At 36.4% G+C, this 15,654-nt stretch overlaps 1 protein-coding gene across 1 annotated transcript in view; it reads left to right on the top strand.

Moving 5' to 3' along the window:
* The window catches only part of LOC139151248 (ubiquitin carboxyl-terminal hydrolase 7-like), a 45,382-nt gene that overhangs the window by 17,382 nt on the left and 12,346 nt on the right, over nt 1–15,654 (top strand). The window contains exons 11-17 of the mRNA XM_070723902.1: nt 5,826–5,916; nt 6,399–6,481; nt 7,535–7,644; nt 8,409–8,562; nt 9,363–9,507; nt 10,358–10,427; nt 10,610–10,741. Of these exons, the coding sequence (XP_070580003.1) occupies nt 5,826–5,916; nt 6,399–6,481; nt 7,535–7,644; nt 8,409–8,562; nt 9,363–9,507; nt 10,358–10,427; nt 10,610–10,741 (785 nt within the window). The remainder of the gene's footprint in view (nt 1–5,825; nt 5,917–6,398; nt 6,482–7,534; nt 7,645–8,408; nt 8,563–9,362; nt 9,508–10,357; nt 10,428–10,609; nt 10,742–15,654) is intronic.

Here is a 15,654-nt window from a genome sequence, read left to right as displayed (position 1 = left end):
ACTGCATCAAACTTTGTGAAATATGGTACCAGTGATAATCTGTTAAGTGTTAGGATTGTATGCAAAATGTTTTGCAACATCCTGTTGATTAATTCCTAGTTGACTCATTTTATGAACTTTAGGATGGTGGCCTACATTGGTTTTATGTTTTCATCACCATGGAACTCATTCTTGGCCATTGAGCGCCATCTGTATCAAAGTATTTTTATCACAGACCTAATTAATGAAGAGGACTCTATCCTCTCTGAGGACATGTAATCAAAGTACCCATTAACAAGTGGGGACTGTGTCATCAACGATGTATTATACTTATTATTACTAGATTACTTTCAACCAAAATTTTGATTGATTGGATTCCTATCAGTAGTCCTTCCAGCGTTTTCCGCAAGGGTAGTCTAAGATGTTGGATTAGGTTTCCATGAGCAATCAATTCATATGTTAATAACCATACAAAAGAATACATTTTCATAACAAAAAGGTATGCAAATTATACATAGATATGTAAATTGACCAGCCCTCTGTTTTTGCAAGCCGTTGAGAACACTACCCTCTCATGGCCATGCCTGTATGCTTCATCTGAATTCTCTATGAAATACTATCACTCCTCAAAAAAAATTTGTAAAAGAAGCTATGAAGTACAGTGAAACGCTTTGTTCTCATGACTTTTTTACTGGAATATAGATCAAAAACACTGCACAAGACAAACCCTGCAAATTTCTGTGTGGCACAACCACTGTTTAGTCTCCCCAACTTGACACATCACTGACCCTAGAGAGTTCTCTTGGACTTGTGAAAATTTTGCATATTGCATGTATAGGTATAGAGCTGAGTTCAAGATACTTCCAGAAGTTCCTAAATTAACTCAAAGAGATCAGAGATTTTGAAAGTTATTGGCACACGGAGCAGGACGAGTTACGTAAGCATTCACGCTATTGCATGGTATATTTGAGCGCTCCGTAACTTTTGGAAAATTATCGAAGTCTGGCTACTGGTTAACAGCTCAAGATACTTCATGTTGGTGGGTAAAGATACAGTGAACAATATTTGTGAAGATGGGAACAGATTTAGAAAGCTACAGAAGAAATATTGGCTGTTTTTGTGGTGGTGACCCTTCAAGACAGCGTAAACCGGCAAAGATGGCGGTGTTACACATTCCAGCGGTCAGGTGTTGTATTACACTGGCCGTAAAGGTATGTCTTGTGTCACTTCTTTTGCTGGCCGGCAACGTGGAAAGAAATCCCGGCCCACCTAAATTGAGAAGTAGTGAGTCAGCTACCAAAGAAGATATTAGCGCTCTTCATGAAAAATTGGACGCAATACTGAATGACACCAAAACCATGAACAAAAATTTCGAACTTATGCAGACCAGGCTTGACAACGTAGAAGAGGACATAAATGATATAAAATTGCAAATTCAAGAAGACTCGGTCAGAATAATAGAACTGGAGAGACTGAAAGGTGAAATAGACAATTAGGAGGGGAATCTGGTCCCGGTTGTGCTATGCTACCTGATGAAAATTTGGTTGGTCGTTTAAAATCAGAAATTGATGAATGAAGAAGACTATCAGGGTTATTAATAAGGAAAAAGATGACCTGGAGAATAGAGGTAGAAGAAATAACTTAGTTTTTTTCGGGATGTCCCAAGGAAGTGAACATGAGAGCTGGGAAGAATCGGAAGATAAAGTGAAACATCTGATCCGAAACCAACTGGGACTAACGGACAATATCGAAATCGACCGGGCCCATAGAATAACTAGTGCGCCACTAGTCCGCGGATACAGGCCCATAGTTGCGAGGTTTAGCAGCTTTAAAGACCGTGCACAAGTTCTTCGTAAAGCCTTCTTGCTAAAGGACACAAATATTTCCATAAGCGAAGACTTTTCAAGAAGAATTCGAAAAATTCGTGCGAAGTTGTTTGAACATCGTCGTTCGCTGCTGGAAAATAACAAAGATTTAAAGGCGCGCCTCCAATACGACAAACTCGTTGTTACGGACACTACAGGCAAGCGTATATTTAGAGTAAACGAAGAATCTGGACTTATTTTGGAGCAGTCATTTACATTTGATAGTGATGGACCCCAATAGGGGTGTGGCCAAGGCCCAAATGAGAAAAGTCATGAAGAGGTTTCGTTGCTTGTATGGAATGTACGTGGTTTAAAGAGAAACTTGTGTAATGCAGAGTTTACCTCTTTCTGCCAAAGTTTCGACATTGTTTGTGTTTTGGAAACGTTTTGTACAAAAGAAGATACTTGTTGTCATTTTCTTTCCGATTATAATTGTTTTCTTTCGCAGCCACAAGAAAGTCTCGAAGGGGTAGACCAAGTGGTGGTGTTATGGTTTATGTTAAAAAATGGATCGGTAAAGTTAAGCAAATTCAGAGTGATCTTGAAAATTGTGTTTTTCTCGAATTTGACAAATCATTATTTTCATGTGATAAAAATGTTATTTTGGGCTGTTGCTATATTCGCCCAGAAAATAGCACGAGTGAAATCGAAAAATTAGAGGATTACTTAGTCAATATCCGTTCTTTCAACGCCGATAGTTCTCTCATTCTGTTAGGGGATTTTAACGCCAGAGTTGGTTCACTTGAGGATTACATTATAGACGACTCAATTGATCATGTACCTCTATTGGGTGATATTGGTTATGTGTCAGATACATTCTGTAAACCACGTCAGTCCAGAGATTCGACTGTAAACCCAGCTGGTAAGGTTTTGATTGATTTGTGTAAGAAAGTAGGTATGCATATTGTAAATGGTCGAACAGGTGAAGATCAAGTTGGTCATTTCACATGTTTATCGTATGCTGGGGCAAGTGTTGTAGATTATGTCATCATTTCTTCTGAGTTATTTGACAGCGTGGTGAATTTTGATGTACATCAACGTACTGAGTCAGACCATATGGCGTTAACATGTAAATTTAAATGTAATGTATTTAGAAATGTCAGTTGTGTGACAAGTGAAAACGACCACGAGTGTGCAAATGTTGAGTGTTTTAAATGGTGCGAAAATTTCAGAAATACTTTCCTGGAAAATGTATCTTCAACTCAGGTAACAAGTCTCTTCAAAGATTCAATAGACAGCTTGCCGAATATTGACAGCGCTATTGATAAGTTTACCGGCGCTCTGAAAACTGCTGGGAAAGACATGCAGTGTCAAAAGTTTGTCGCACACAAAACAACTAAGCGTAAACTAGTAGATTGGTTTGATAACATGTGTTTTCTCAAAAAACGCTGTATGTATAACAAACTGAAAGATTTCAGGAAGTCAAATACCAGCTTTGCCTTACAAGAGTACTTTGCAGCAAGAAAAGATTTTAAAGAAACGTGTAGAAGTAAAAAGTTAAATTTTCAAAATGTCATTAGAGAGAAACTTTCAAACGCTTTCAAGGAGGGTTCATCAAACATCTGGGGTATTTTGAAATCATGTATGAATCGTACAAGCTACAGCTCAAACAATATTAGTCTAGATGATTGGTACGATTATTTTAAAACATTGTATGAACAGTGTGCGGATACTGGTTCTAGTGATCACTGCTTCTCTAAATCAGTGAGTGAAGTCTTACAAAATTTTGACGTTTCTGTAACTGAAACTCAGGATGCTGAAACTCTAAATAGGCCCATTTCTGAACAGGAGATTTTATCAAGTCTCAAAAAGCTGAAATGTTCGAAATCTCCAGGCTTTGATGGAATCCCAAGTGAGTTTTTCAAATATTCATCTGCTGTTGTAACACCTTTCCTTCATATTTTGTTCAATTTTATTTTTGAATCTGGGTATTTTCCCGAAGACTGGGCGACTGGTGTAATTGTACCCTTGCTTAAGAAAGGTGATAAGAATAATGTTAACAACTATAGGGGGATTTCACTTTTAAATATTTTGGAAAGATTTTTACTTCTATTCTTAATGAAAGGCTGACCATCTGGGCTGAAAACAATGATGTAAGATCCGAATGCCAAGCAGGATTTAGAAAAGGCCATAGTACTGTTGATAATATTTTTGTTTTACACGCTGTAATCCAAAAGTATCTCAGTGTTAAAGGAGGGAAATTTTATTGTCTCTTTGTGGACTTCTCGAAGGCATTCGATAGAGTTGATCACTCCTTGCTTCTTTATAAGCTTTCTTCTCTCGGTATTTCAGGAAAAATGTTTCAGATTCTTCGTTCAATGTATTCAAATGTTAAGTCTTGTGTGAAATCGGACTCCCGATTGTCAAAGTATTTTAAATGTCCTGTCGGTGTGAGACAAGGATGTATGTTAAGTCCGATACTTTTTACGTTTTTTATAGAGGAATTGAACAATATGCTTGTCAATTCAGATGGAATGGGAATTCAATTAACACAGGAATATTATAATTTGTTTTCTTTACTGTATGCTGATGATGTTGCTATTATAGCGGATTCAATTGTAAATTTACAAAAGTTAATTAATGTGTTGGGACAATTCTGTAGTAAATGGGCAATGCGAGTTAACATTGACAAAACAAAAATCATGGTTTTCCGCAGGGGAGGGCACTTGGCTCGCACTGAGAGATGGACACTAAATGGTGAATATATTGAAGTTGTTAGTTATTATAATATTTAGGTCTTCTATTTTCATCAAGAAACGTTTGGGGAAAGGCGGTAGCCACCTTAGCGGACCAAGCTAACAAAGCTCTAACATGTTTGCATATTGCAAGTAAGAAAATTGGCGGTTTTCCTTTTAAAACACATTTATGCTATTTGACAGAGTGTTTTACCCATACTTCTTTATGGTTCAGAGATATGGGGATACCAATACTACAGAAATTGGAAAAAGTGCAAAGAAAATGGTGTAAATTACTTTTAGGTCTTCCACCAAACGCACAAAACGAGGCAGTTTAGGTGAATGTGGTCGAGTTCCAGTTTTTGTTTCATCCTTGAAACGTTGTGTAAAGTTTTGGTTAAGACTTATAGAAATGCCATCACACAGGTTGCCTCGTCAAGCGTATGATATGCTTATTAAGTTAGATTCTTTGGGAAGGCAAACATGGGTGACTTCTTTGAAACATGTATTATTTTCATATGGATTTGGATATACGTGGTTAGCACAAGAAGTTGGAAATAAGGATTTATTTTTATATGAGTTTGAATTAAGAGTAAAAGATGTCTGTAAACAACAATGGTGGGTTACATAAGTGGAAAAACCAAAAATGCGTAATTATGTTAATTTCAAAAGTGCACTTGAACCTGAAAAATACTTGACCCTTCAACTTAATTTTAAATTTCTTCAGTTGTTTGCTTGTTTTCGTTGTGGGTGTCTTCCACTAAATATTGAAGAAGGTAGACACACGGGCATAATATCTAGTGAAAGATTTTGTACCTTATGCAATCTTAACAAAGTCGAGGATGAATTTCACTTCTTATTAGAATGTCCTGCCTATAAAGACTTTCGTGTACTTTATATTTCAAGTGAAACTTATATCCATCCAAATTATTGTAAATTTAACCGTTTGCTACAATCATCAAATGAAGGAACGATACGTAAGCTGTGTATATTTATTTATAAGGCATTTAATTTCCGAAAACAATGTCTTAGTAATCAATTTTCCTAACGATTGTAAATACTTTGTTTCATACTATATTATTTCATACCAAACTGTAACTTTTCTTGTGTAATGTAACTCTTTGCAATGGGGCCGGAGGCCTTGAAATGCAAATAAAAAAATAAAACATCCAACATATAATGGCACACGGAGCACAATGTGTGTTTGCCAATTTTTGGTTACTGGATCCACCATGGTTTTTCAATGCTTAAACATTTGCTGTTTTATGAGTATGGCTCAAATGGTTATTTTGTGTCTTTCCTGTAGTCTTACATCAAATGTAAACACGTGGACTACGTCTCTCAACGGACTGAACCATTTTATGATATTCAACTCAATGTCAAAGGCAAGAAAAACAGTGAGTATAGAAACTTGATAATTTATCCCATGCATTATATAGCTGTATCAAAATTTAGTGCTAACTTTCCGAAAGAGCCTGTAGAGTGTAGTGCATGGGAGGGAGTTGATTTTACAGAGACAATCTGATCATTGGTGGTGTGCTGTCAACTCTTTTACAGTTGTTCATTGCTTCTTGAGTACCTCATGCATTACAAAATTACAAAACTATGACTCTATTTGGGTTTACCAATTCAATATTCAGCTTTACAGAATTTTTTGCATTCACCTCATCGTTGTCAAATATAAACCAGATACGGTTTGGAATAATATATGAATTCAAGATTTAATTACACACTTCACAGACAAGAATGCTGCTCAACTCCTTTTTATGTGTATATCATTCAAAAATCTATACAGTGTGTTATGATGTACAAGATTGTTTGAGATTTGGTGTCTGGCAGCAGTAATGGCACAATACCGATGGGTTTGTTTTTTTTATAGTTCATGAGTCATTCAAGGACTATGTCGCCCCAGAAACCATGGATGGAGACAACAAATATGATGCTGGAGATTTTGGTTTACAGGTCAGTGTCAGGGAATTTCATTCTCCAACTTTTATGGGAAAAAAATACAATTTGTACTGAATAATGAATATTTCACTGAATCATGTGTGTTAAGGAGCTGCTTTACAATATTTCAAAACTTGTATACTCCTCGACTGTGATATTTAACATTTTCAGCAAACAACTGAATTAATGTTTAGCAATTCAAAATAATGTTTGAGTGTCCATAACATGCAAGCCTGTTGAGCATGACTTTAACCACAGTCTAGATATTTTGGGAACATCAAATTGATAATTTATGTGCTTTATAATTTGAATTGGCGACATCCAGACTGTTGTGCAATTTCACTGTAATTTGCGACAGCGATGCAGAAAGTGATTTGCTTGTTATTTGCATATCAAAAGCAACATACAGAGTAGCTACTTCAGAACAAAGCATGCCCATAAAAAACGATTGTTGCCGTTAATACTTCCTATCACCTACTGTAAGGTGTACCTTATTGACCTTTTTTTATGACAAGGTGTGAAGTACTTTCCTTCAATAGATAACTGCATACAGATTTGTTGAGCCAACATTTTAATGTTGTTAAGCTTTGATGTACACCCACATCTCACTTTTACGTGTCATGCAATTGGCGTACTCTGGAATAAAAGTTACATTCTGACTATGACAGTATACCAAGGAAAATAGACACTGAAGACACAATGTTATAGTGGTACAAAGACATGGATAAACGGGTGCAGAGAATACACACATACTTTTATTTATGCTTCTGCACTTGGGTTTGTTTCTACCGGGGTCCATTTTAACTGATTACTGTGTTGGATCATGAAGTAATGCACCATGGATGTAGAAAGAACTGTTCTTACAACAAGCACAGCAGTACAAAGTATTGTAACCAAGAGTCTCTTCAAAAGTGCTTTACAGAAATTTTTTAACATAGTTACTTTTACAAAAAGATATTATTTTACCGTAAGGCAAGAGGGGACAAAGCTCTTTAGAAAGATTGAAATGATAGTATACTTTGGAAGACTCTTTTTACTGATCATATTGTAAATTTTCACACCATACAGGAAGCTGAGAAAGGAGTTGTGTTTTCGTCATTTCCCCCGGTTTTACATTTACAATTGATGCGGTTCCAGTACGACCCAGCCACTGATGCCAATATCAAAATAAATGATAGGTCAGTACAATCCTTTTGTTGTATACAAAGTGGTGGTCTAGAGCAGACTTAAAATCAAAGTCCTCCCAGATTTCTATGTGTGGGCGCGTAACGTCAGTCCTGGTCCCAAATGATTGCTAACTTTGATCGTCAAATTTATTTACCGGAAGTTTTCAATCCAGTTCTTATCATCCCATGGAGTCAGAACAGCGTTTTCCCATCAAGTTTCACCCCGCAAACGAGACCATGTGGCATAATTCACAGTGCTTGTACAGCTGAGAGACGCTTTAACATTGTTAAAAATGCCATGTACTGATTATTTCTTCTCAGCTGACATATTTGATTACAGCCCATACGACCATAAAGGCATGTTAAAGTTGTCTCCGATGGTTAAAATTGTCAGTGGTGGTCACATTAGCCGTTCTTGTGTGTAAAACGCGTACAAAAAGCAAGAATAGTACAAACACTGTGTTATTATCCAATCCCATCATTTTGAACTTTAAAAGGTCAGAGGTCACATGAGGCTAAAGTTATGCTGGCTTATTTTTCTGTTGTGATCATGTCTGAACAGAAACTAAATTTGATCTTTGGTCTGATGCTAGTCGTACCTACTTGACCGTGGTCAAATTTGCCTGTGTGAACCGTGTTATAGTGTATTTAAGTTGTAAATGTTACAATATTAATTGCAATTTGTGACTGTTTTCTTTGTTTGTCTTCATCACAACATATAAATGGTTGTGATAAATTTACTGTTCAACGTAATTTCTATTCCATTCATCCTACAGGTTTGAATTTCCTGAGAAGTTAAATCTAGATGACTTTTTACAAAAATCTGAAGCTACACCAGCTACGTATACATTGCATGCTGTGCTAGTACATAGCGGTGACAATCACGGTGGACATTATGTTGTATATATCAATCCTAAAGGAGATGGGAAGGTGAGTGATCAGAGTAGATCATTGCTTTGTAACCTCGGTTATGAAATGACCAGAGAACCTCAGTGGTTATAGTTTTTTGGACATTCTGTTCACAGTTGATTAGGTTTTATGGATTACAATTACTTGATGTGAAATTAAATTTCAAGTAATCATAATATTTTGTATACCTGTCATATATTTTTCAGTTTGGTAAAATTTATTGATGTAAACATGAAACCTGCTTGCTGAGCTGTAGTAGTCTCACAACTGTGTGGATCATTTGAAATCTATGAGAAATACAATGTGAGATTGCGACTATTTTTAGCTTGCTTAAAACCCTTTGAGCGCTGTAATTTTCTCCCGCCAAAATTTTAGTGCAAAATTTTACCAATTTTTATGAATTTTTCCTTAATTTTTTTATAATTTTGGACCAAACGAACGTCACATTTCATTGGCTACAGTTTTCTCTCAAAATTTTGGCAAAAATCTGAGAAAAATTGACTGGGGTTTATTTTGTAAAGGGGATAAAAATAGACTGGCGCTCAAAGGGTTAAATTATGGATTACTGTAGAACTGCTGACTCTAGTGATTCTCATACGTACCTTCTGTATTACTTTATGATAATGCTTCCGCTGTGAATGAAATAAATGAAAATATTGTGAAGGTGATGACATTTGTAAAATGTTATGACATACTTAAAATATCCGGACTATTGTTAGGAGGTGGCTGATATACGATGTTGATTTTGCAGATATGTCATATTTGCAACTCCTATCCAATTATTTTGTATGTAACCTGTTTTTGTGCTCTTTGTTTTCCAGTGGTGTAAATTTGATGATGATGTAGTGTCTCGCTGCAGTAAAACAGAGGCCATCGACAACAACTTTGGCGGGCATGAAGACGACATCTCTGTCAAACACTGTACCAATGCATATATGTTGGTGTACATACGTGATAGTGACAAAGGTGAAAAAACTGTGTTTATCCCCTTGGAGGGAAAAAGGGTTTCAACCCTTGGGAGCATTAAGAACCCTTACAGTACATGCTGAGTAGGAGACGTGCATTTATATTCATTTGCGTTAATTATATTCAAGTGATCTGTTTTGACTATGAGAAGCCATAATAGGCAGTTACTATTGTTGTGATCTGGACTTGTGAGAGGAAATAAGGCAGGATATATAATATTTTGGCAAGATAATACCACACATTGATTCTTTTTTAGTATATTTACAATTATATTATACCAGCATATTAATGGCAAAGATACCCCGATCTGATCGGTCAAGGCATGAAAATAATTGTGCTATATTCGCAAAACAGGCATGAGCTCTCAGGTAGAGAAAAAATTCCCTTTTGACATTCATGCCAGAATGTCAATTTAATATTATGATATAATAGCAACAAACCACCTCAGCAATGGCTATCCACTCGATTTTGACAAGTTCACTCCATGTATGCACTCACTATTGCTTGTGCACTATTATGTCCTGATTTGGTCAAAATTGAGTGGTATACCATCGCTAGGTATGGTTTATTGCTTAATTTTCAAAAATATACATGTAATGGCAACAGGAATTTCTCAGAATCACTTTTTATATTTGATTTATTTTTGTTCACTACCATTCCCCCCCCTCAAAAAAATGTAAAATGTCAACGTATTTACATACTGATACTAACACAGCAATGTTGAGGGTGTAGTAATATGATACTGTGGTATAATTGTCATTTCTGTTACAGGTAATCTGATATCATCACAGATTTTGTGGTTTTTGTGAGATTTGAACATGGCTAACCAAGCTTTCTTGTTTTTGCTCAGATGACATCTTACAGACAGTAACTGACAGTGATATTCCTGATCAGCTACGAGAAAGACTACACGAAGAGAAGTAAGTAAATTTCAAACCTCTCTTTGAACTTCCCAAATAATGTCATATGAAGATTTACACACAAAAGAAGCTTCTCATTGGTTGCCAAACTGCTTGGAGTCACAATTCTGTGCCTCATTGGCCAATCCTGACCCTTGTTACTTACTGAGAACCTGCTAATAATTGATGCCCATCTCTTGCAGGAGGCTAGAAGCCCAGAGGCGGAAAGAGAGGAATGAAGCCCACCTATACATGACAATAAATGTAATCACAGAAGATCAGTTCTGTGCTCATCAAGGAAATGATCTCTTTGATCTTGATAAACTCAAATGCAGGTAAAAATAAATCAGTTACGTTTTAAGATTATGTTGATGACATTGTTCAGTTATAAGAGATTCATCCCAGCCACTGTTTTATAGCTCAAAAATGTAATAATAAATTTCTTGTTTTGATCTTTATCGTGTAAATTTTAGCCATTCTACTTCATACAAGGCCAGAATAGATGTAATTCTCAGAACTGCTCATGTTAACACTTTCACCGCGGGAGGGCGCATTCTGCGCCAACGGTCAGACTGCGGGAGGCGCGTAAACGCGCCAAGATCGAATGCGTTAGCATACGTTGTTGGATTTGATCTATAACATGTTTGTTGATTATTTCCTCAACCCTAGAGTAACCTAACGGGTAGAGGTCAAACCTGAATGAGCATGCGTGCACGATTTGTAAACAAATGGTGCAATACAAGGTAGTTTTACTGTTGTGATTTCTCAGGTTCGGTGATCAACTTTTTTCAGTCAGAAGGCATTTAAAAATGGCGACAAGAGCGCAGTTTAATACTGATGCAGCTCTCGAGCGTGTATTTCAGGACAGCAATAGTGAAAATGACACTGACAGCTCCAGCGATAGTGAACTCGACAATGACGGCGGAAGTCAAGGTTCACTCGGTGACAACTCTGATCGTGAATTTCAACCTGACGAGCAAATGCAAGGACGGCGAGAGAGACATGAAGGTAGGCCAGTTGAGTACGCTCAGAGACAGGTGCAGCGTAGAGGCCGTTGCAACAATGATGGGGAAATCCCGTGGATGTTTTACGACGTCAATGACAATTACACCCCAGATTGGCTACCAGCGTATAATCGCCGCCGTGGTATATTAGTTGATACGGCCGACTTCGAACCGGTAGATTACTTTCAACTGTTTTTCCCAGATGATGCTTTCGACTTGATCGCAGAAGAAACAAATCTGTATGCTATGCAGTTTTTTGATGACCCTACTGTCGATGAGTTGCCATTCCGTTCAAGGTTTCGCCAGTGGAGCGACACCTCTGCCGATGAAATAAAGGCATTTGTGGCACTGCAGATCTTGATGGGACTGTGCCAGAAACCTGTTTTATCAGAGTACTGGGGCACCTATCCATACACCCACACTAAGTTCGGTAAAATCATGAGAAGAGACCGCTTCCTTTTATTGCAGTCATTTCTACATTTCAACAATAATAACAACCAGGTAGTCAGAGGTGCAGTGGGATACAATCCCCTCTTCAAAATTCAGAGAATGTTGGACATAGTAGATCCACTGTATGAGGCTGCCTACAGTCCAGAGAGAGAATTGTCTATTGATGAGTCCATGATTAAATACAAAGGCAGACTTTCTTTCAAGCAGTACATGCCAGCAAAGCCCACGAAGTTCGGCGTGAAACAGTTTGTGCTGAGTGAGAGCCAGAGTGGCTATGGGCTGAAGTTCATGATTTATACAGGCAAGTCATCCTTCAATCGTCTTCCTGGAGTGGGTTTAGGAGAACAAGTTGTGCTGCAACTCCTACAAGGCTATGAGAACATCGGTCACACTGTTTATATGGACAACTATTACAGTTCGCCTAAACTGTTCCATCAGCTCCAGAATATTGGCATCGGTGCATGTGGCACAGTAAGGGGAAACCGTAGACATATGCCTGTTGACATTCAACCACGTTACATGCATATGCGCAGAGGTGATGCTCCAATATTTTTAAGATCTGACAATCTTGTTACATGTGCCTGGCATGATACAAAACAGGTGACATTTCTCAGCACATTTCACACAAATGATGTCATCGAGAAACGAATTCGTAGCAGACACCACATCGATGGTTATCGCCAAATTCAGAAGCCACTCCTTGCTGAAGACTACAACAAGCATATGGGTGGAGTGGACCTGTTGGATCAAATGCTTGGCACATACTCGTATCCTCACAAGTCAATTAAATGGTATCATCCAATATATCATCGCATCCGAGAAGTCGCCTTGGTCAATGGATACATAATCTACCAAAAGGCAAGTGATGAAAATAAGCTGTCACCTATAAGGTTTCGCCAGGACGTTGTAAATGGTCTTCTGCAAGAGTACACCCTACCTACAATCCGGCAAGGTCGTCCTTCTTTCCTACCGAACCCAGCAAGGCTAACTGAGCGACACTTCATAGCAAAGTACACAAGAGCAAATCATCGCCCAGACTGCATTGTTTGCAGCGACCGTCGGCAAAACATAAGACACCAGACCACATTGTACTGCCAGCAGTGTGAAGTACCTTTGCATATTGAGTGTTTCAAGCGATTCCACACTTTGAGAGATTTCCGGAATGTTCAAAATTAGATCTTTAATACTGCTATGCATAGAACATTTACCTTTTTGAAAACAGTTGTTGATGCTATTTTCTTCATGTACATTGTACACGTTACATTTGTAAAGTTTCCCATTTTTGACAAGAAATTCAAAATATCAAAGCTGAAATCGCAAGCTATTATCTGGATTGCATAGATAACCTCACAATGTTATAAAATGAATTTTGAACTACAGTAGAATGTTTTAGAATCATATTTCGTGTAATACATGGAATAACATACTCAGGTAAAACATGTTTTTGATACAGACCAATATGCAACTTAGATTTAGACATTTATCATGCGACCACTCAAAGATTCTCATAATGCATGTAAAGAACTATGTTTAGTGCTATGTAGATCAACTTTTATTTGTAAGACGTAACGTAAGATAACTCTGGGTTTTTAAAACTTATGAGAACGTTCAATTTTGCAGTTCTAAGTAAATTGAAATGCTGAATACTGTAAGCTTGCTGCTAGGCACATAAAACCCTGTGTTTGATTTCTCATTATGATGCATATCATTTCTATTTTTCTGATATGCTTTATAAATTTAAATCATTGTTGTACACATTGACTTTACTTTATCAAATTGAACATGTAGATTTATCATTTTGAATTGACAATTGAATTTCTCAGGTAAATTGCACTTTGAAAGTGCCCATATCTTGTGATGATATATGTAATTTTACTTTATTAATTCATTATCTAACGGATATAAAAATTGTGAAGAAATGGTGATATGCAGGTACAAAATACATCAGAATTATGTAGACGCTTTTTCTGCCAAATATTTGCTAAATACCATGTGAAATGTTGCTTGCTTTGTTTTTACCTACCTTGGTAACCTACCTTTTCTCATCTATAGATATTGTACAATCTTCAGGAATGTTATATTTTACTTTTACAGAACCACATTTACATGAAACACAGTTTTTCATATTTGTTTTACAAAAAAAAAATCCATAGAAAGACTTCAGATGGTATTTTTATTTACATTCTTTGTATTTATTTTTAATATATATTTCAATTTCTAAAGTTTGAATTTACAGAGTTTATTTTTAATTTATATCGAAGTTCAATGAGAAAACTTGCTTCTTTATGGTAAAGATGATACAAGGATGTGGGTCCCATTCGGAGCTAGAAGGAATATTGTTGGCAAGAAGAACATTTACTAAAAGTATTCAATAATTCATGATTATATATTCCCCCTGCCCTTCAAAAAATATTGACAATGTATTTCTTATCTTTAATATTATTTCCTGAAAGGAAATATGGCTGTTTAATTGCAATAGAAAAGAATATGTAATACTTGAACACAGCAGCATGTGACTATGTAGCTAGGTAACATAACATATGCTGCATCTTTGATGGTCTACTTTTAAAGTAGTACCCTATTTTCTGCAAAATTTAAGTTAACAAAGCTTCAACGTATGTGCTTACATGATTCCCACTTTTTGAAAGTGTAGTACATGATCAAACAATGGACTTTACAATTGTTCAGCTGATACCCTATTGCAACTGGGTAATAATATGAGAATGTCATGGGGCTAATTAAAATTGTTTACACTGAAGAACAATATTTCACAATAATTAACATCTATTTCTTCATTAGAGATGTTCAAACGTATTACCTATCTTTTTAATTATTTTCCTAAAAGGAAAATGCTGTTATTATTTTTCATAATGCAAGAATAGTGCAATTTTTGTATTTATTTTTGAAATCCAATATGGCTGCCATACCCACGTGACCTTTAGGGTGTGTCACATGACCTTTGATGTATTTTTGATGAATAACGTGCACTTACGTGTATGTTCAAAATGATAAATTGAGCTTACAAAGCTTTTAGCCTATAGTGGTTAAATTTGACAAATTTGGGTATCTGGTGTAACACAGGCTTACTATGCATTTTACAAAGGTGCCCGTTTACTTAATTGATTAGCAATATTTATCAATGATGTGTTCCTGGTTCTCAAGTATTTGAATTGTTGAATGTATTTTGCATCTTTTGAAATGTGGTGCTGAAAATAAATGCATTTATTTATTGAAATAACCAAAAAATACTATAATTTATTTGTTTTTTTGTAAAATCCAATATGGCCGCCAAGGTCACGTGACCTTCTGCTAGGGTCACGTGACCTTTTGTGAGATTTTTATAGTGTGGCTTTATGTTGCAATAACCTCTCAAAATATTGTCCCGAATACTAACACAATAAGAAAGATACAGCTTGTGCATTTGAAACAACACTTATGGTCATATATTACCATAGGAAACTACGCATAGGAATGCATGTATAAAAATTAATTACGCAGCGAAAGTGTTAAATTATACATCAAATACAGCAATACTGATGGAAAATGTTTTCCAGTGGGATCATTTGATATGTGAAATGTCCGCAGCATCGTTTACATTGGTTGTGACTTTAGTTGTGGGTAGCTGGGTAAAATTTGTGAAATACTTGCGCAGTAGTTGAAGTACATCTCGTAAATCTGCCTTCATGACAAACATGCAAGTTATTCATGCAATCAAATTCAACATTGTGTCGATATGTGTGTGTGTGTTGCTGTTGTATTATATGAAGGCAAGGTGTGTGTGTATAAAACCCACT

Source organism: Ptychodera flava, chromosome 15, assembly GCF_041260155.1.
Source record: "Ptychodera flava strain L36383 chromosome 15, AS_Pfla_20210202, whole genome shotgun sequence".
Lineage (NCBI taxonomy): Eukaryota > Metazoa > Hemichordata > Enteropneusta > Ptychoderidae > Ptychodera > Ptychodera flava.
Note: the sequence above shows the minus strand (reverse complement) of the source record. Positions and strands in the feature narration are given on the sequence as shown.